At 37.5% G+C, this 20263-nt stretch overlaps 1 protein-coding gene across 4 annotated transcripts in view; it reads left to right on the top strand.

The window, feature by feature from the left end:
- Nucleotides 1-20263, top strand: part of LHCGR (luteinizing hormone/choriogonadotropin receptor) — a 77411-nt gene that overhangs the window by 16504 nt on the left and 40644 nt on the right. For 2 of the 4 annotated variants that reach the window (XM_051975243.1, XM_051975241.1), the window contains exons 2-4: nucleotides 12610-12681; nucleotides 15070-15144; nucleotides 19618-19692. In XM_051975243.1, coding sequence (XP_051831203.1) covers nucleotides 12610-12681; nucleotides 15070-15144; nucleotides 19618-19692 — 222 coding nt within the window. The remainder of the gene's footprint in view (nucleotides 1-12609; nucleotides 12682-15069; nucleotides 15145-19617; nucleotides 19693-20263) is intronic. The other 2 variants (XM_051975244.1, XM_051975242.1) reach the window with 1 other exon arrangement.

Below are 20263 nucleotides of genomic sequence, written 5' to 3'. Positions count from 1 at the left end.
TTCTACATTTGTAAAATGGAGAAAACAATAGCACCCCCCCTCCTAGGGCTGTTGTGAACATCAAAGGAGCTAATATTTACAAAGTACTTTTAAAAGGTGACTTTATATTCAATCCCATAAATTGGGAGTAACTGTCCCCTAAGCAAACTGATACCTGAGCAGTTAGATGGTACAGTGGATAAAGTACTAGCCCTGGAATCAGGAAGATGGAAGTTCAAATCCTGCCTCAGACACTAGCTGTGTGATCCTGATCCAGTCACTTAACTCTGAGTGAGAGGGTTGAATGAGTTGGTGAAGGAAATGGAAAATCACTGTAGGACCTTTGCAAAGAAAATCCCAAAGGAGGTCACAAAATATCAGACATGACTGAACAAGGCAAACTACAACTTGAGAGACAAATATGGTCCACTGTCTGTTTTTGTATAGTCCATGAGTTAAATTTTTTTTACATTTTTATATAAAATAAGTTATTTTATTTATACTTAGAGTATAGATGATAGGGAACTATTAGCATTCATTGATTGGGAAGATGACTTGATCACATACGCCTGTCTCCAGGCCTTTATCCTTTACCCTATATGGCCCCATGTTTAGAATGCTCTCCTTTCTCATCTGTACTTCTTAGAGTTCCCGGCTTCCTTCAAGATTCAGCCCAAATTCCATCTGTGACAAAAGGTCTATCTTAATCCTAGCTAATTAAAGGCTTCTCATTTCAGGTTACTTCTTATCTACTCTATACATACCTTGTACATACATATCATAAGATCATCCATCTCCTTGAGAATTAACACTTGTTTTTCTTTTTTTCTCTGTATCTCCCGTACTTGCTAGTGTCTGGTACATGGTGAATGCTTCATAAACACTGATTAATTGATTAGCACTAATGTCTCAACTCCTAAATTATAGGTTGCTAAAGACCAGCAAATAAAAACATTCACTTTGATTAGCAATTGCCATCTGCTTAATGGGTCCCATCTATTTGAAAGCATGGAGATCTCACATCATTTAAAAAATGGGAAGTCACTTTCTGGCTAAGTTCTAAGATATAAACAGTTTTGAAAAACAGAGCACAGAAATTTTTGAATAGTATTAAATATACTTATACAATTTACACAATAAATATGAAAATCTTATTCTTGTGAATTAAAATAAGAGAAGGCTCCCTTCCTGCCATTTAACCATGTTCATTTAACAAAAATGTTTTGCACATACCTGATCTCTTCTCTCTTTCTCCTCTTTTTTCTCTCATTTTAGTAGTACTTTTTAAAATTCAGGGTTTGTAACGATAGCAATAAACTAATTGCCTGTGAAAGATGGATGAATCTTTTTAGCTTCCTTAAATCGATAATATAGATAGCTTTTTAAAACAATTACAGTATGGTGAATAAAAATACTTCACTGCCACTATGTATTGGACAGGTCTTACATGTGGGGTAGGGGTAGGTGAACACTTGTTGAGATTTCATCCTGGTTTAAGTCATGGTGGATGGATTCTGAGTGATTCTTCTTAGTGATTCTCTGCTTCTGGAATAAAATCCAAGCCCACAACAGGAGTTTAGAAGGTTGCAGTTGGGACTTAACTCTCTGCCACTGACTAATAATGATTTCATAACTGCTAAATCCAATAGCATTTTCTCAGTTCCCCCATCCTTCTTGACTTATCTGTTGCTGTTGACTCTCTTATCCTCCTGGACACTGTCCTGTCTGGATTTTCATAATACTGCTCTCTCTTGGTTCTTTTCCTGCCAGTTTGACTGTTTCTTCCCTATCTCCTTTCCTGGATTAGCATTCATACCACAGTCCCTAAGAATGGGAGAAGCCACTGTACATTTTCTCTATTGCTACACTAATCTGCCCCTCCAGGTGTAATGATTATCTGTATTCGAATGACCCCTCATATTTATATATTATGCTCTATCTTCTCTTCCTGCCAGGTAAATGGGATGGTGGATACAGTGATGGTCCTGGAGTCAGGAAGACTCTGAATTCAAATGTAGCTTCAAATACTGACTGTGTGATCCTGGGCAAGTCATTTAACCCTATTTGCCTCAGTTTCCTCATCTGTAAAATGAGCTGGAGAAGGAATTCTCAAACCACCCAAGTGCTTTTGCCAAGAAAACGCCAAATGGGGTCACAGAGAGTCGAAAAATAACTGAACAGCTAACGTTTCTCTTCTGAGTCCTATATCGCAATTACCAAATGAATATTTCAAACTGGCTATCCCAGAGACAACTCAAATTCAGGACATACAAAACAGAACTCACTCCCCTCACCCCCAAACTCACTCTTCTTCTGAATTTTCCTATTTCTATCAAGGGTATCACCATCCTTTCAATCTCAATGTTACCCTGGACTCTTCCCTTCCCCACAATCCACACATCCATTTAGTTGCTAAATCTTCTCATTTCCACATCTTCAAGATTTCTTGCATCAGTCCCCTTCCTTTATTCACATGGCTACCACTTTGTATCGACCTCTTTTCCTTTGCTTGTCTGAACTATCACAGTAGCCTCTTAATTGGTCTCCCTGTCTTAAATATTTCTCCTCTCTAATCCATTGTCCACACAGCTGTCAAAGTGATTTTCCTAAAGTATAAATCTGACCATGTCCCTCTTCTATTCAGTAAACTCCAGCTGTTCATCATTATGTCTAGGATCAAATTGAAAGTCTTTTGTTTAGTATTTAAAGCCCTTCAGAACTTAGTCCCAACTTACCTTTCCAGCTTTAGGCATCACACCCAATCCTCTAGTCTAAGGACCAGCCCAACAGCTCTCTTGCTCTTATTCACATATGACACTCCAAATCCCACCTCCAGGCTTTTCACACTGACTGTTGTTCTTTATGTTTTCAATGCCTTTACCACTGCTCCTTAGAATCTCTAGTATTTTTCAAAACTAAAGAATCCCTAGATTTGTTCATCTAGAGATACCTTCTACGTGGAAACTTTACCAATTCCTCCAACTCCTAGTACCTTTCTTCCCCCAAATTACATTACATTAATATTGTTAATAGTTCTATATAAACATATTGTGTACTTCAATTAAATGTCAAATTCTTGATGTCAGCAGCTGTTTTATTTTTGTTTTCATGTGCCCAACACCTTGCACAGAGGCTAATAGTTCTTAAAATTGCATATTGATTGATTGACCTTCAGCAAGTCCCCTTGAGGTTTGAATCTGTAGATCTCTGTTTCCTCATTTGTAATAATAATGATCGCTAACATTTATATAGCATGCTACATGTCAGGCACTGTGCTAAGTGCTTTATAATTATTCTATCATCTGATCCACAAAACTTACCTTGAGAGATAGATGGTTTTATTGTTCCCATTTTACAGATGAGAAAACTGAGGCAAATAACAGTGAAGCGACTTGCCCAACACTACCCAGGTAGTAAGCATCTAAGCCCAAATTTGAATTTAGGTCATCCTGACTACAGGCCCATCAACTATGCCTCCTATTGCTAGATGATCTCCTGGTGGCTTCTAGTAGCCCAAGATCTACATTTTTATTCTTTTTTTTTCCCCATTTACTTACAGCCCTTTTATTTTTCCTTTCTCAGTGATGAGTTGGACATGACAATTCTCAGCTTTTAGGATGATTACAATTTTGCTATTCTGCTGTCATAGGAGAACATTAAGACAATGCTAAATAATAATAAATGAGTTAGCTGCACAAATTTGCAGGTGTGCAAAAGCAAATTTCTTTGCAACTCAACATTGAATAACAGAACCCCATGACAATAGGAGAAAACAGTGGGTTCAGGAAAAAAAAAAACTGGTTTCTAAGGTTTGGATTCATTATGATTTCTACTCAAATAGTGACAAGTCATAACATTCAACAGCCTTAGGAGAGAAATTCTGAAAGTCAGCTCTTTTAAATGCAAAAATCTGACCTTTAGATATCCTGAACAGATCTGATGCTTTAATAAAACTAAACGGATGAGGGTCAACCAGCCTGATACTATATTGCCATATTATAAGTAAACTCTGAGCCTTGTCTGATACATGAAGTGACCTATATCAGGATTTAAACCAAAAACATACACATAATATGTTAAAATGTGCACCAAGGGAACATTTAACTTGAAAATGAGGTCAAATCAGTCACAGTTTAACAATTTTAAAAGTGCTATCATTTGTCCACTTTCCAATGCAGACTGCCCCATGGATAATTTTCTTTCAAAGAAGACTTACTCCATTATTAGGCTAATGTGAGTAAATAAGACAATAAATATTTATTAAGTATCTACTATGTCTCAGACATTGTGCTAAGCACTAATGCCAAGTTTCTGCCCTCAAGGAGCTTACAATCGAAGAGGGGGGGAGATGACACAGAAAAGGAAGCTTAAAAAAAATGGAAGTGGGGAAGAAAAGGGGAAGGAGACAACACTAAGGAATGCAACCAGCAAGAGACATGATGGAGAAGTCCAAGGAAATCCAAAAGCAGCCTAGCGGGTGGGAAATGGGAGAAGACTGGCTCAGTCATTTCCTTAAAGGGTAGCCTCTGGGACCCATGGTTTTGCCTTCCAGTCAGAGAGTTCAATCAGAGGGGCAGAGAGAATGGAGGAGATAGGAGTACTAAAGCTGATTTAGTCTTGCAGGATAATAAGAATTCCCAGTGTGAGAATGTATCCCGATGAAATGCACATATTTGGCCTGACAAAATTATATTTTGTAAATATTCAACAAGTCTACACATCTGCTCTCGGTCCATTTAGAAGCATTTGTAATGGACAATGGATGGGCTAGATTCATCCTTTTCCTGCTGGCTCACTCATAACTGCCAAGTCTATGCACAGGATGGCCTGGGGAAGGCCCTCTCTCTCCCTCATGGACGGGCATAGTTTCCATTACAGTACAAGTGGGAGGAGCAGGGACATATATGGATGGGTTGTTGACAGCCTCAGACCTGATCTGTATCATTTCTCTAGTGGCCTGGGAGTTTAGGAGAATGTCTCTGTGTAGAACAAGGTCTTCCTCAGGAGTACCAACAGCTCACTGTAGAGTATTATGTCAGATTTTCCCCATGCCATCCCAATTAGTAACAATGTCGTGTTCAATGGGACACCAGTCAGAATACCTCCCTTGCTCTGGGCTTCATCACCAACAAAACTGTCTTTTTGCCCCATCCCAGCTTCCTTGGACATCCAACAATGGAGAGAGGAATTCTGCCCTAGAAGCATCCTCCCTGGAAAAATCAGCTTTGCACACACCCAAAGCCTTTCATGAAAAGAGGAGCCATTTCTTCTGTCATTTTTGTCTAATCTGAAGTCAGTCATCATCCTCATTAGAGAATTTAGCAATAGGGGGTAAAGAAGTAGAACAGAAAAAAGGAAGGATGTCCAAATAACCAATAAGTGCTGACAGCTCCCACTGAGCGATCTAGCTCCCTCCTTCTCCATCATTCCTATCTGTCTATCCCTTCTTTTTTCCTCTCCTTCTGGATTTGTAGACCAAGGGTTGTTTCATCAATATAGTAGACATATTGGGAGTCAGGAAATAGGGGTTTGAATCCCAGCTGTGCCTCTCATAGGGGTTAATACAACTTCCCTCTTTGATCTTCCTTTTCCTTGTCTATAAAAATCAAGGGAATGAATTAAATTAGACACTTCTGATTGTCTTCTTATTTCTGATGTCATATACAGGGAGGCTACCTGAAACGTAGATGTAGATTTCTCCAGCAAGGAAGATCCCACAGAGGGGAAGTTCCATAGTAGGGACAGGGGGTTTAAGAGACAACCTAACCAAGTTCAAAGAGCTTTCTGGACTGCTAGAGAGAGGATTATTGGCAAACTTCAGTGAAGACAACTAAGGAAAGTTTACTCTGGAGGGAAAAGGACTTGAGGGAATAGATTAATTCTTTCCAAGCACTGAACAATTATGACATGTAACAGGAATCATACTTGTCCTCCTTACCCCCAGCAGCATTGCTAAAGAAATGAATGTGTGGATATTTCGGAGAGGTGTATTTAGGCTTGATGTAGATTAAAAAAACTCTCAGGAACTAAAGCTGTTTACAGATAGAAAGGGCAGCCTTTGTTAACGATGGATCCTCCTCACCATAAGAAGTATCATGATAATGAGCAAACAGAGCCGCTCTAAGAGACAAGTTCTACCTGATACATATTATCTGGGTATTCGTGAACAGTCGGTCTCTTGATTTTTAGTACCCTCAAGAAACTCACTGAATATTGAATTGGCCAGTTCTCCCTACCACCACCACCAATTGAATTATAAATTAAAAATCTCACTGAAATAAGTGTCATTTATGCACTATTTTGTAACTTGCAAAGCACTTCCCTCACAAGAGTCTGGGGAAGAAATGTGTTACAGGGAAATGAGCACTTGAATTTAGAGGCAGAGGCCATGTGTAGGTAGTTACTAGTGATCTGAAGTAGAATACCTTTCGCCAAGAGGTGGTACAAGAGATAAGATCTGAGCTCAAAGTTGACCTCAAATATTAGTATTTGTGTAAACCTAGACCTATCACTTAATCTCTACCTGCCTCTGTTTTCTTAACTCTAAAATAGCACCTGTCTACCTACAAGTATTATTGTGAAGATCAAATGAAATAATATTATTTGTAAAATACTTAGCATAATGTGTGGAATAGAATAGAATAGAAAGCTAATAAATGCTTATTTCCTTTTTCCCTTCTCTCAGTCCCAGTTTCTTCCATAAAGAGAGTGGACTAGAAGACTTATAAGGTCCTTTCTAGGTTCCGAGTCTATGATTCTATCTCTAAGGTTCCTTCCAACTATAAATTCTAGGAAACCTATTTTCCTGACAGTCTATTTGTGTGGTATGTCTTTGAGCAGTAGGGAGCAAGCACAAGAGAGGAAGATATATTACCAAAAGAACTGGAGAGCTGGGGTTTAAATTTCAGGCTTTAATATGACATGCATGATATGAACAAGTTTCTTCACCTCTAAGGGCCTCCGTTTCCTCGCCTGTAAAAAAGAAGGTATTGGATTCATTGAGGAGAATACTAAGATCCCTTCTAGCTCCAAACTCAGTTATAACTTGTATTATTTAATGGCCACCTTCTTAAAAAGGTTAGTGTGAGACAGATTTTGGAAGCTGGACCATATTTTCAAGTGAAGAGCTTACTATTTAAAGAAAGTCTGTAATAAATCTTTGTTTTACAAAAGATTACCTTCTAAATACAGATGAACACTCTTTAATTTACTGGGTTGATCCATAAGTATTTTTCATAGCTTAAGTTTTCTTGGAGAGGGGCATAGAAGCCTTATCCGCTCTGAAGATGTATAGCTATGAATCTGGTATGAAACAGTATTTTTTAAAAAAATCAGTGGATAGATTCTATCTCAAAGAATCTTTGTGCCTGTATATTGGGGGAGGAGGGGCAGAAAGTAAATGGGAGGAAAAAGAGAGAAACAGAGACAGAGAGACAAAAAAAGAGGAAAATATAAATATGCTCCACCTTTGGGAAAACTCTAATTTCCCAATTCTCATTTGCATTGGCAAGCTGGGTCCTCAAAATAGAAATCTTTTTTCCTCAGGGCTCTTTCTGGGAGTTAGTTACATTGAGGAACTAGGGTTTATAGTACTATCTTGTCACCCACAAACCCCTCTTTACTGTATTTCTCATTAATTATTAAGTCACTATCTTGGAAAAGATTTTTAAAAAAGAATATTTTCCGAGATAATATTCTAAGAAAAATGTCATAAATAGCTATCTCCAAAAAACTGGGAGCACATTTTCGAAAATATATGCTCAAAGTTAAAATACAAAGATGGTAAGGCACACATGTGGTAATATATATATATATATTGTCAGTGGAGTTGTGAACTGATCCTACTATTCTGGAGAGAATTTGGAACTATATCCAAAGGGCTATAAAAACTGTGTATGTCCTTTGATCCAGCCATTTGTATTCCACATAGATTTTTTCTTAAAAGGAAAAGGACCTATATGGACAAAAATATTTATAGCATTTTTGTGGTGGCAAAGAATTGAACATTGAGGGGGCAATGCCCATCAAATGGGGAATGCCTGAACAAATGTGATTGGAATAGTATTGTTCTATAAAAAAAATTATGAGCAAAATATGTTCAGAAAAAAAAACAGAAAAAATTGCATGAGCTGATACAAAGTGCAGTAAGCAGAACTAGAACAGTGTACAAAATAACAGTAATGTTGTATGATGATCAACTGTGAATGACTTAACTATTCCCAGCTAATTGTCCCAAAACAATTCAAAAAGACATCATGAGAAATGTTCTCCATCTCATGCAGAGTGACAAATACTTTTTTAAAACTTTATTTTCTTGTTTGGTTGAGTTTTTTGGTCTGTGTTTTCTTTCATAATATGACTTACATGAATATACGAAGAATGCACAATGGCAGATGAAGTTCCAATAACCAAGAACTATGAATTATCCCTTTACCATGTTTTCTTTTTTGTAAAAAAAAATTCTATTTCTATTTTTCCAATTATATGTAGAATTAATTTTGAAAATTCATTTTTTAAAATTTTGAGTTTCAAATTCTCTTCCTCCTTTTCTATATCAGTTTCCTAAATCACATACAATTAAGCAATAGAAGTGGGTTAAACAATAGAAATTTTAGAACAATTGGAGGAAACTATACTAAGTGATAAGGTAAATGATTTTTAAACTATAAATAATAAAAAATTTCATCTGAATTATTCAGGTTTTTCTAAGGATTGTACTTTTTAATCTATAATTTTCAACCATGGGATTTTATTCATAAATACTTGAGGTTTTTTTGAGGGACCTTTTGGCCCCCAAGATATGTAATCTAAGAGATCAGATTCATCTTATGTTGGACTTCCTTTGAAAAATAGGTGCTTTGGGACAGCTAGATGGCACAGTGCATAGAGCACCAGTCCAGAAGTCAGGAGAACCTGAGTTCAAATCTGGTCTCAGACACTTAACACGTCCTAGTTGTGTGACCCTGGGCAAGTCACTTAACCTCAATTGCCTTAGGAATGGGAAAAAAAAAAGAAAAGAAAAATAGGTGCTTTATGGAGCAACATAATGGATAGAGTACCAGCCCTGAAGTTCAAATCTGACCTACATTTACTAACTCATGTGAGCATGTCACTTAAGTCCTGATTCCCTCCAAATCCTTCCCGCCCCAAAAAAAGAAAAATAGGTGTTTAAACAAAAGAGCTTTGCCCCAGCAAGTCATTTAATTCACAGAAACTCAAGAACATAATGTTACCACGGAATTCATTTTAGAAAAATTCAGCTTGCACACAGCCTCCTAAGAAACACATGTGCTGTGTCAAGTGGGTGCAGGTGTTACTCTGTAGCCCTACTCAAGGATTCTGATAATCAGCCTTCCACCCCTCTGAGGCCTTTTCAATCAGTCACCTGCCTAATGTCATCCACTGTTAGCTCAGCATCCCTCCCCTGAAGTTTCTTCATCTTTCCCTCCATTCCTGCTGCTTTTTCTGCCCACTGGCATCAGCATTACCTGAGGTCAGCTTCAGGTGAGCACCAGAAAAGCTCCCACTTTTTCTCACCTTTGTCCCATCTTCCATCCCCCTCTGCTTCTGTCTCTAAACACCTCCCAGAAACCTCCCTGTTCAAACCTGAGCTTTGCAGCCCTCCTGGGATTCACACCCTACACCCACTGCCATCCTTCTCCCAGGCTGCCTGCGGAGAGGCTGGGACTGTTTTGCTCCCATTTGCATGAATAAACAGCTCTGAAGAGTTTGGCTGAAGCTTTTATGTAAACTCTCTCCAAAATATGTTCTGTTCTGCATTATCCCTTAGTAATAAAGATTCTGGGATCAGAACTTGGCTGTCAATTTTATTGATGTTGCAGGGGGTACAGTAGAATACAGCTTTCTCTTCTGGAAATTTATTGGCTTGGCAGTGCAGAGAGCAATAAAACCATGTTTTTAATCAGTAAGCCAAGCGGACATGATTCAAAAGAAATATAGGAAGCAAACATGCCATAACAAGGGGATTTTTTCTTTCCCATCATCACTGTTCTTACTATAATCCATGTTAAATATTTCCAAGTGTTGAAAGACGTATTTAATGGGGCCATTTTCAGGAGTGGAATTAGAGTACAAAGCCTTGCTTGCCTCTTGTTGGGGGGTCCTATTACCTGCAAGACTAGTCACTGGAACTACCCATCTGTTACATGCTCACACGTTTGGTGTTTAGACAGAAGCTTCTGATGAACTGGTCTTTAACTGTAGGTAATGTGATGTAGTAAGAAGTACACTGAACTGGAAAGTCAGGAGATCCAGATTTTTAGTCATGGTTCTTCCATGAGTCAGATAGTATAGAGGTATAACCTTGAAGAAATTAACCTCTCTAAGATTTACATCCATGGAATTGAGCATTTATTAAATGGTTATTATGTGCCCGACATTGTCCTAAGCACTGGGAATCCAAAAAAGAAATTCAAATACTCCCTCCTCCCAAGAAGCTCACATTCTAATTTGGAGGTAGGGGATCAACCCATAAAGGAGGGCTTAAGTTTAAGTGACAGGAAATCTTTATATTCTTTGCTCTCCAGAAGTTCAAATCTAACAGGACACATTGGAGAGTTCCAGTTTATGTTCATTTCATGGCAAACAAAAAGATCAAATTGTACCAAAACAAGGAAAGTAAAAGAGAAAATAACAAGGGTAAGGGGATCTTGGAAGAAATGGCAGAGTGCACGGTCTACCAAAGGGACAATGGGTTCAACAGTAAGAATGACAGGAAAAGATAATGACAAATGTTGGAGGGGATGTGGGAAAATTGGGACACTGATACATTGTTGGTGGAATTGTGAACACATCCAGCCATTCTGGAGAGCAATTTGGAACTATGCTCAAAAAGTTATCAAACTGTGCATACCCTTTGATCCAGCAGTGTTTCTACTGGGCTTATACCCCAAAGAGCCACTAAAGAAGGGAAAGGGACCTGTATGTGCCAAAATGTTTGTGGCAGGTCTCTTTGTAGTAGCTACAAACTGGAAATTGAATGAATGCCCATCAGTTGGAGAATGGCTGAATAAATTGTGGTATATGAATATTATGGAATATTATTGTTCGGTAAGAATTGACCAGCAGGATGAATACAGAGACGCTTGGAGAGACTTACATGAACTGATGCTGAGTGAAATGAGCAGAACCAGGAGATCATTATACACTTCAACAGTATGAGGATCAATTCTGATGGACATGGATATCTTCGGCAATGAGAGGATCCAATTCAGTTCCAATTGATCAGTGATGAACAGAACCAGCTACCCCCAGTGAAAGAACACGGGAAATGAATGTGGACCATTGCACTCTTTCTGTTGTTGTTTGCTTGCATTTTTGTTTTTCTTCCCAGGTTATTTTTACCTTCTTTCTAAATCCAATTTTTCTTGTGCAACAAGACAAATGTATAAATATGTATACATATATTGTATTTAACATATACTTTAACATGTTTAACATGTATAGGACTGCCTGCCATCGAAGGAAGGGGGTGGAGGAAAGGAGGGGAAAAGTTGGAGCACAGGTTTTTGCAAGGGTCATTGTTGAAAAATTACCCTTGCATATATCTTGTCAATAAAAAGCTATATTAAAAAATAAAAAAAGAATGGAGTGTAGCTCTGTGATCTCTCCCAGGGATCTACAGAGCACTATCTAGTCAACGACAGACATTTTGCATTTGGCAGGAATTGATTGTTGGAGCAATGAGCGTTGATGGGAGGAGGGATAAGTCTGTGGTCCCCCTCAGTGGCAGCAGATGTTGCTGGTCTGTTTTCCTATAAACAAAGGACTTGAACTAAATGATATCTAGGATTCTTTCCTCTCTAAATTCTGTGATTCTTCTGATATGGTAGCAATAGAAAGCTCTGAATGTTACTCTTAAGCAAGTGTTGGAGGTATAAAATATAGCCCTTCCTCTTCCTTGTGCTAATCTTTAGTTGCTGAATGAGGAAGGTCTGTTCTTTATGTCAATCCATAAATGCTTATCCAATGAACAATAAGATAGAAGAATTAAATAAATGCACATGTAGGTTGTCTCTCCAACAAGGTATTCCAGGGTCAAAATGACGTAAAGGAAGTATCCTTAGCTGATGATGAGGATTCCTAGGGTTATGTAGGAAACCCCAAAGTAGGAGAAATTTTGCCCCAAATCTCTGGTTCTGTTGTCATCTTACTCCTATCTACCTCTCTCCAATTTTCGCTCTAAGAAATCAAGCACCACTCTAACCCTGCCAATCTCCGTCCCTATCTGAAGTAATTTGATGTCCTCATAGATTAGGCTCTTCAAAAGAAGACCATGATCCTTGTCTTTAATAGAGAGTAATATCTAAACAATAGCCAAGAGTCCAATTTTTTCCACTATACTAATCCTATATATTGCCTTTTGGAGATGAATTCTAGACTGTTGCTAAAACTATTATTAAGTGAGGAGGGAGAAAAATGTCTCTCACAAGAAGGCTCTGTCTACAATGGCCAGTTGAATCAGGAAAATCAGCTTTGTCATGGGGAACTTTAGAATAAGATTGCCTGATGGGGTCAACGGGGAAAGAAAAAAGGGAACACAAACACATGTTTATGTAAAAACCTACAAGCACCCAATCTTGAAATTTCTGCTTTTTTTTTCTTTTCCAGATCACTTACCTATCTCCCTGTCAAAGTCATCCCTTCACAAGCTTTCAGAGGACTTAGTAATGTCTTAATAATGTAAGTAGGTTCCCTTATGCAAAATGGCATTCACAAATGCAATGATGGTTTCTTTTCTTTTAAAGCAGTAAGAGAAAGCATGGCTGAAAGGGGATAAATTTTGTGGAGTGGGGGAAATGTGTTTAGGAAAGTAAACCCTATTATTTCTATCTATATCCATACAGCTAGTATCCAGGGATCTTTGAAGGAAAGGTATGATTTTCAGGAGTCATTAAAATCCAGATAATTAACCTTGCTTCAGAGAACTGAATGCATTTTGATAAGTGATGATAAACTTCCCAAGCGGAAAAGGAGATAGATTCCAATCATAAAAACTCTTCTTCTGCAATAGAACTGCTATTCCCCCATGACACATTTTTAGATAACACCCACATCAGAGAAATGTGTCTGGTATTTTATTGTGCATCTGAGGATAATCTTTGTATCTAAAATATAATAAGTTTATGACAAAAACACAATATTTATAGCCATATTGATGAAAGGAATTTATCAAAAGTGTAATACAACCTGATAAAGCCATCTTATCTTATGTCCTCTCAGATCTGACCTTTCTCTCTTTTTCGCCTGTGGCGATAACATAGACCTTCTAGGGCCAAAGTCTTCTCCCATAGCAACGGTATAGCAGATGGTTTAGAATTTTGAAGAGTCATACTTCATATTTTGTTCTTTTTAGGGGGCCAGGAGGCAACATTGCAAGAAACAGAAAGGTGCAAACTGACTAGGCTAATCAAAAGAAAAAAGATTCAATAATTGCTTGTTCTAGGCAGGCACCTTGTGGTATTTTAATATTCACAATAATAATAATAATAAACTACATTATGGTAAGCAGCCATCATAGAAAGAGCCTTCTTGAGAAGTAAACTTTCCTACCATCCCTCATAATGTTAGCAGCAGCCCAGAATTCATCTCCCAAAGGGCAGAATATGGAATTAGCATAGTACAAGGCTTCATGAACTTTTTCTAGTCACAACCCCTTTATACCTGAGGAAATTTTTATGTGACTCTAGATATCTATAGATATATAAAATAGGTATAAGAATCAGATACTGACTGCTAATCAATCATAATTTTGTGACCCCCATATTCAGCTATAAGCCCCCATATGAGATCACAACCCACAGTGTAAGAAAGTGGGGTATAGTGGAAGTAGAGGAGGCTTATCCTTGTAAGATAATAAGCCCTCATTGGCAGCAAAGGGGGGAATTTCTAGTTTCCTTTGATTAGGAATTTTAAAATATAGAGATCATTAATGATGATAATTCAAATGTATATAACTCTTGAAATTTTATAGTACATTTTCCTCATAACAGTCATTCTGGTCAGTAAATAATAAAAGCATAATTGCTGCCATTTGACAAATGAAAACACAAATTAATTGACTTGTCTAAGACCATACTTATAAAGTGTCTAAGGTGGATTCAGGCTCAGGTCTCCCTGTTCTAAGTGTTGTCTTTTTACTATTCCAATGCCATTTAATGGTTTTTTTTTCTTAATTTCTTCAGAATAAATATCAACTATTGGAAAGTTAATGCAAATTGGAAGGAGCCAATTTAGTTATTGAAGGTTTGTATTGAGGCAGGCAGCATGATATTCCCTCCCCCAAAAACTGCCAATGATACTTTATCACCCTTTCAGTCAGTTAATCAACAAACATTTATTAAGAGTCCTAGACACTGAGTTAGGGGGGCTATGGATACAAAGATAAAGCGCTTAATTAGAAGAGCATCCATCAATAAACCATCAAGTTCAGGTTCAGTGCAGATTTTGTCATTCATAATAGACTTTATGTAATTTTTGTCAAAATACAAACCTTTAACTGAGTCATTAGGCTTAGGAATACAAAGGTATACAAAAGTACAGTTGTATCAATCTGTAATTTTTCCCTCTGGCTGCAGATATGATCCTGCATTTGGTCTTTAGTTATAAGACCTACCTAGACACATGCTTTGAGGCACTTTGCCAATTGCATCAATCTTAGTATCTGAGGAACAACCATTTTAGGTCGTCATCTAAATGCATATCAGAACTCCATCTTTAGGAGACTCAGTCCTAAGTTGTATCATGATTAATTTGGACAAAATTTTAATGCTCATTCATTTATAGCAGAGCAAGAAACACAATCAGCTGTAAAGCCAGACTGTTGACAGCTGCAATGGGAGCTGAAAAATGTTCATTTCAACTATACCTGTACTGCAGGCACTCACTCAGCCAACCTCCTAAAGGGAGACATTAGCACTTTATGATACCACAAATTTTCTGTTCTTTTGCAAAGAAAACATACCACATTTTTTGCTTCTTTCCCCCCCAATTGTTACATGTTACACGCAGTTCATTCTCATGTAGACATGAGCATCTGTTTCATGTGATATTCTTTGTTTCTCCCCCCAGTGAAATCTCTCAGAGTGACTCGCTGGAAAGGATAGAAGCTAATGCCTTTGACAGCCTCCTCAATTTGTCTGAAATGTAAGCATCGGCTAACATACAGTTTATTGCTGTACACTAGTACCCTCACTTGCTAGAGTCCACTCCCTATTTATATTCAGGCACCCACTGAAAGGATGCAAGGGGTGGGGGGAAAGACTACCACAATTACTGGATTTGGGCAGGCACTAATTTCTCTCACCACAGTGGCCTAGAGGTTGCTATGGTGACAACTGCTTCTCCCTAGGTGCTGTATAAACTCTGAAACATCACGCCACAAAGTTGGAAATTAAAATTGGCATGTCAGAGTCCAGCCTGCAGCTTCCATCTCTCTGTTAGGGGCAGGTCATAGGATCATAGATTACAGATTTAGAGCTGGAAAGAATCTTAGAGGCTTTCAAGAACAATTCCCATTTTGTATATGAAGAAATAGAGGTCTATACCTCTATTTCTTTTTATATATATATGACTTGTTCAGCAGAATTTGGACCCAAAGTGTTTTTAACTCCAAATATAGTATCCTATCCTATCTAGCATATTGTGCTGCCTTTACTTCTAGATCTGGAGTGCAACAGACAGTATAGAAATTTGGGTTGAGAGTCAGATTTCCTCCCATCTTATTGTAAATGTTGAATAAAACCTTTGTATTTCAAGATTATAGATTCATATTGAAACTTGGAGCAAGGAGGACCATAGAGATAATCTCATTGATCTCTCATGTTTTACCATTTAAAAAAACTAAGGCTCAGAGACTCTTGGCCACATAGCTAGTTAGTAAAAAAAAAAAAAAAATGTTAAAACCAGTATAAGAATTCAAATCCTCTGACTCCAAGGATTATAATTGTTCTATTATACTTTGCTAAAAGTTTCTAAGTCCAAAGCTTAAATAGCATTTTGGTCCTATCTTTTGGGAATATTGCTAGTCCTTTCCTGCTCTAAACCTATGGTCCCCAATTGCTAACACTTGCAAAAAATAGGCATTCATTTTCAAAAAATAATCATATTAGTCATCCAACAAGTGTTTATTAAATACCTGTATGTTTCTAATATTATCATAAGCACTAGGAGAGTCAGGAAGTCAGTGGACAGTACCTGACATGTAGCAGATCCTTAATAAATGCTTTGTTGAGTGGTTGAATGACTGACTGTGAGAGTCAGGGCAGAAGGATAAATTACAATCACAAAGTCATAGAATTTCAAATTAGAAGGCAATTCAGTGGCCAACTAGTCCTCCTCATACCAGAAAATGAATTCTACTACACAAAACCTATTCAACAAGACATCATCTAGCCCCTGGCTTTCGTGATAAACAAAGTGCCAGACTTGGAATTAGATAGACCAGTGCTTGAATTATGCCTTCAATTAATCTCAGTTATGATGCTAGATACTTAACTTCTCATCTGTAAAATGGAGATAATGATAACATCCATGTCCCAGGGTTGATGTGAGGAGTAAATGAGACAATACATGTAAAGTGCTTTGCAAACTCTAAAGCATTATATAGAGTTAAATATTATTAATTATGCATCCTTTCCTTGAAGACTTCCAGTGAATGGGAACTGGCCATCACCTATCTGCTTTGGGATAACTCAATTTGTTAGGAAGTTTTTTTTTCTTAGGATCTTTCCTAATTTGGTCTTTCAGCAACTTCCACCCATTGTTGCTACTTGTGTCAGAACAAGTCGAGCTATCCCCTTTTCCATATAACAGCTCTTCAAACACTTGAAGTTAACTATCATTTTCCTCCTCTCACCTCTCTACCTCAAGTCATCTCTTTTCTGGGCTAAATATCCCCTAAGGCTTCCAACATGCAGCCACTGCAGCTTCCCAAGAGTTCACTCATTATGTGTTTGGGGAGTTTAAACCTTAGCAGATAAGATAAGATTGCATAGATGCTGAACTGTACAGTTTATACCAATAAAAGTAAACTAGGGTCATTTGACTGAACAGAAATAGTCTACTTACACAGCCACCAACCTAATTCAGCCCTTTTTTACAACTTCTAGTGGAGTTAAATGGACTTTTTCTCCTAATTGGTCTTCCTGCCTTTTCTCTCTACCAGCCAAACCATTTCCACACATAAGAGTCAAAGTTTCCTAAAACACATCTCTAACCATATCAATCACCTACTCAGTAAGTAGACTCCAAGAGTTCCTTACTAGCTCTAGGACCAAATATTATTTAATCTTTTTTGCATCCTTTTAATATGCCAATTTTTGCATCAACCAATTAATAAACATTTATTAAGCATCTACTCTGAGCCAGTCACTATATTAAATGCTGGGGATACAGATGTGAAAAAAAGAAAGAGTTTCTGCTCTCAAGGAAATTATAGTCTAATGGGGAAAGGCAAATGCAAAAGAAAGCTAAAAAGGAGTGAGAAAAGAGGAAAACAAGATATGGGGGAAGAGTAATTTCAAGAAGTAGTACAATCAGAGGAGAAATGTGTCTCATAATTTACATATTTGTTAGTACAGCAGTATATATATATATATATATATATATATATATATATATATATATATGCACACATAATTTATAAATGATACACATAATAGGGATGCTTGAGCCATTTTTTTAGTTGGAATATGTGATTAGAAGAACATGAAGATTATTTCTCTAGAAGACAGTCTAAACTCAGGTCTTCAAGACATGATAATAGAAGGATCATCAACAGTGAGATCACTTGAGTCCTACAGAAGATCAAGATGAGATTAGTTTGGTCTGGAAATTTAATGAATATGGGAAAGCCTTCTGGTCAATGGTCACAACTTATTACACAATAGACTTATAGAAACCTTAGAGATGTAAAGATTGTGGGAGGACCTTCAGCGATGGCTCCTACTTTATTCAAAATCAGAGGATTCACATTGATGATGATGACAATTCACAATGATTGTATCTGAAAGAAGGCAGAGAGAAACAGAAGGGCCTCTTCTCGTGAGTTTGACTACTTTTATATAAGGGAGAGCCACTTTGGAATCACCTGCCCAAGGTAGAGATAATAATTCTAACATCCCACATATGTGTAACCTTTTGTCCTCCCAAGGCTCTTTTTTTTACAGACATTATAAGAAAAATAGTTAATATTTTTATAATGCTTTCAGATTTGCAAAGTGCATTGTATGAACTTGTTTGATCCTCACAATAACCCTGTGTTTTATTGTTCAGTTATTTTGATCATGTCTGACTCTTTGTGACCCTATTGGGATTTTTCTTGGCAGAAATATTGAAGTGGCTTGCCTTTTTCTTCCCCCAGTTCATTTTATAGATGAGGAAACTGAGGCAAATAAGGTTAAGTGACTTGCCCAGAGTCACACAACTAGTAATGATCTGAGGTCAGATTTTAACTCAGGAAAATAAGTCTTCCTGGCTCCAGGAATGGCATCCTATCCACTATGCTACCTAACTGCCCCTATAAAGCAGCTGCTATTATTATCTTCATTTTACAGATAAGGAAACTGAGGGAAACAAAAGTTAAGCAATTTGCCCATAGTCTTAGAACTATTAAGTTTCTTGAGCTAAATTTGAATTTCTGATTAGGTCCAGAGCTCTGCCTACTGTACTACACAGTTACCCCAGTGATACACATTTCAGTATCTGAAGTAGAATTTTTAAAAATCAGGTTTTCCTGACTCCAAGTTCATAATATCAAAGTTGTCTTTCATAACAATTCTCCAAGTTAGGAATGACAATGATAGCCCAGACTTATAGATTTCAGTCCAGACTCCTCTCCTCAAACCCAGTCATTCTTAAATTTTTTGGTCTCAAGACTCCTTTACATTCTCAAAGATTACTAAGGAATCCCTTATCACCACCACCAAGAGTTCTTCTTTATGTGGGATATTACTATGGATTTTTACTGGACTAGAAATTAAAGTGTCTTACTATTAGTATGAAAATAGTTTTGACTTTATGGACCCCCTGAAAGGATCTTGCAGCCTCCCAGATTTCCCTGATCACCAATCTTTGAGAACTGCTGCTGTAGCAGATTTATCATTCACATAAACCTCTTAAAGCTGTCGTACCACCACATTGGAAGCATCCTGCCTTGAAAAAGAAAATGGCTAACACGTGGGTCTCTCTGGTGCTCATTGAATTTCCCATAACCCTCAGTGTGCAGACTCTATACAACATAAACAACACTTGCTCTATTAGAGAGCTCTGGAAATGCCCCAATCTTAACTAATCCCTGTTGTCATTTGGGCTGGAACTGTTTCCCACAAAACAAATTTCCTGCTGAAATTTTGGGCAACAGCTCCCTCCACAGCAGAGCAAAGCATTGGAGAGTCCACCTGCCTTGTAAAGAAAATGGGATGAGAGTTTACTGGAAAATGTGCTAATTAATGCCTTTTGCCATCCTCAGAACCTGAGTACTTTCTTCCAAACATATGAGAAAATATTGGATTGATCCCTGTTTTTTCCAACCAGCTGCCTTGGGTGCTCTAGAGTCTCAGAGATTCAGAAGTACATGTATCAATTAAGTAACTGCACATTTTATTTCTTTCCTCACAGATTGATCCAGAATACCAAAAATCTGGTGTACATTGGACCTGGAGCATTTACAAAGCTTCCACGGTTGAAATATCTGTAAGGAATTCTCATTTTCTCAGAAATAGGATTTGTTTTGCTTTTCATTATAGACTAAGTCAATTAAAAAGTTGAACAGAAGCTATTTCATAATGATAATAATGCACTTAGCATCGCTTGTAAGTTTGGCCTTATTCATAGGCTCCTATTCATAGGATGTTGGCACTGGAAAAAATCTGAGAGATTACCAAGTCCCATTCCCATAAAGAAAATAAGGCCAAAAATTTTTAATGATTTACTAAAAAGTCCCACATCTACTTAGTGACCAGAAGCTCAGCCATCTGACGCCCGATTTAGTCCTCCTTCTACTACCCTATAATAATAGACAGGTGTATCTTAGTTATTCATAGGCCTGGTCCTAAAAAGCTGGATGTTAATTCAAGCCCATCTTCAGTTCAATAGAGAAGCCAGCTATGTAAAAAGAACAGTATTTAGAAAGGACTTCCTATGTGCCAGGAACTGTGCTAAGCTCTTTTACAAATATGATTTCATTTGATCCTAACAACTATGTAAAGTAGATGCTTTTATGGTCCCCATTTTACAGCTGAGGAAAAGAAGTAAAAAAAAAAAA

Source organism: Antechinus flavipes, chromosome 2 (assembly GCF_016432865.1).
Source record: "Antechinus flavipes isolate AdamAnt ecotype Samford, QLD, Australia chromosome 2, AdamAnt_v2, whole genome shotgun sequence".
In the NCBI taxonomy this organism is placed as follows: Eukaryota; Metazoa; Chordata; class Mammalia; order Dasyuromorphia; family Dasyuridae; genus Antechinus; species Antechinus flavipes.
Note: the sequence above shows the minus strand (reverse complement) of the source record. Positions and strands in the feature narration are given on the sequence as shown.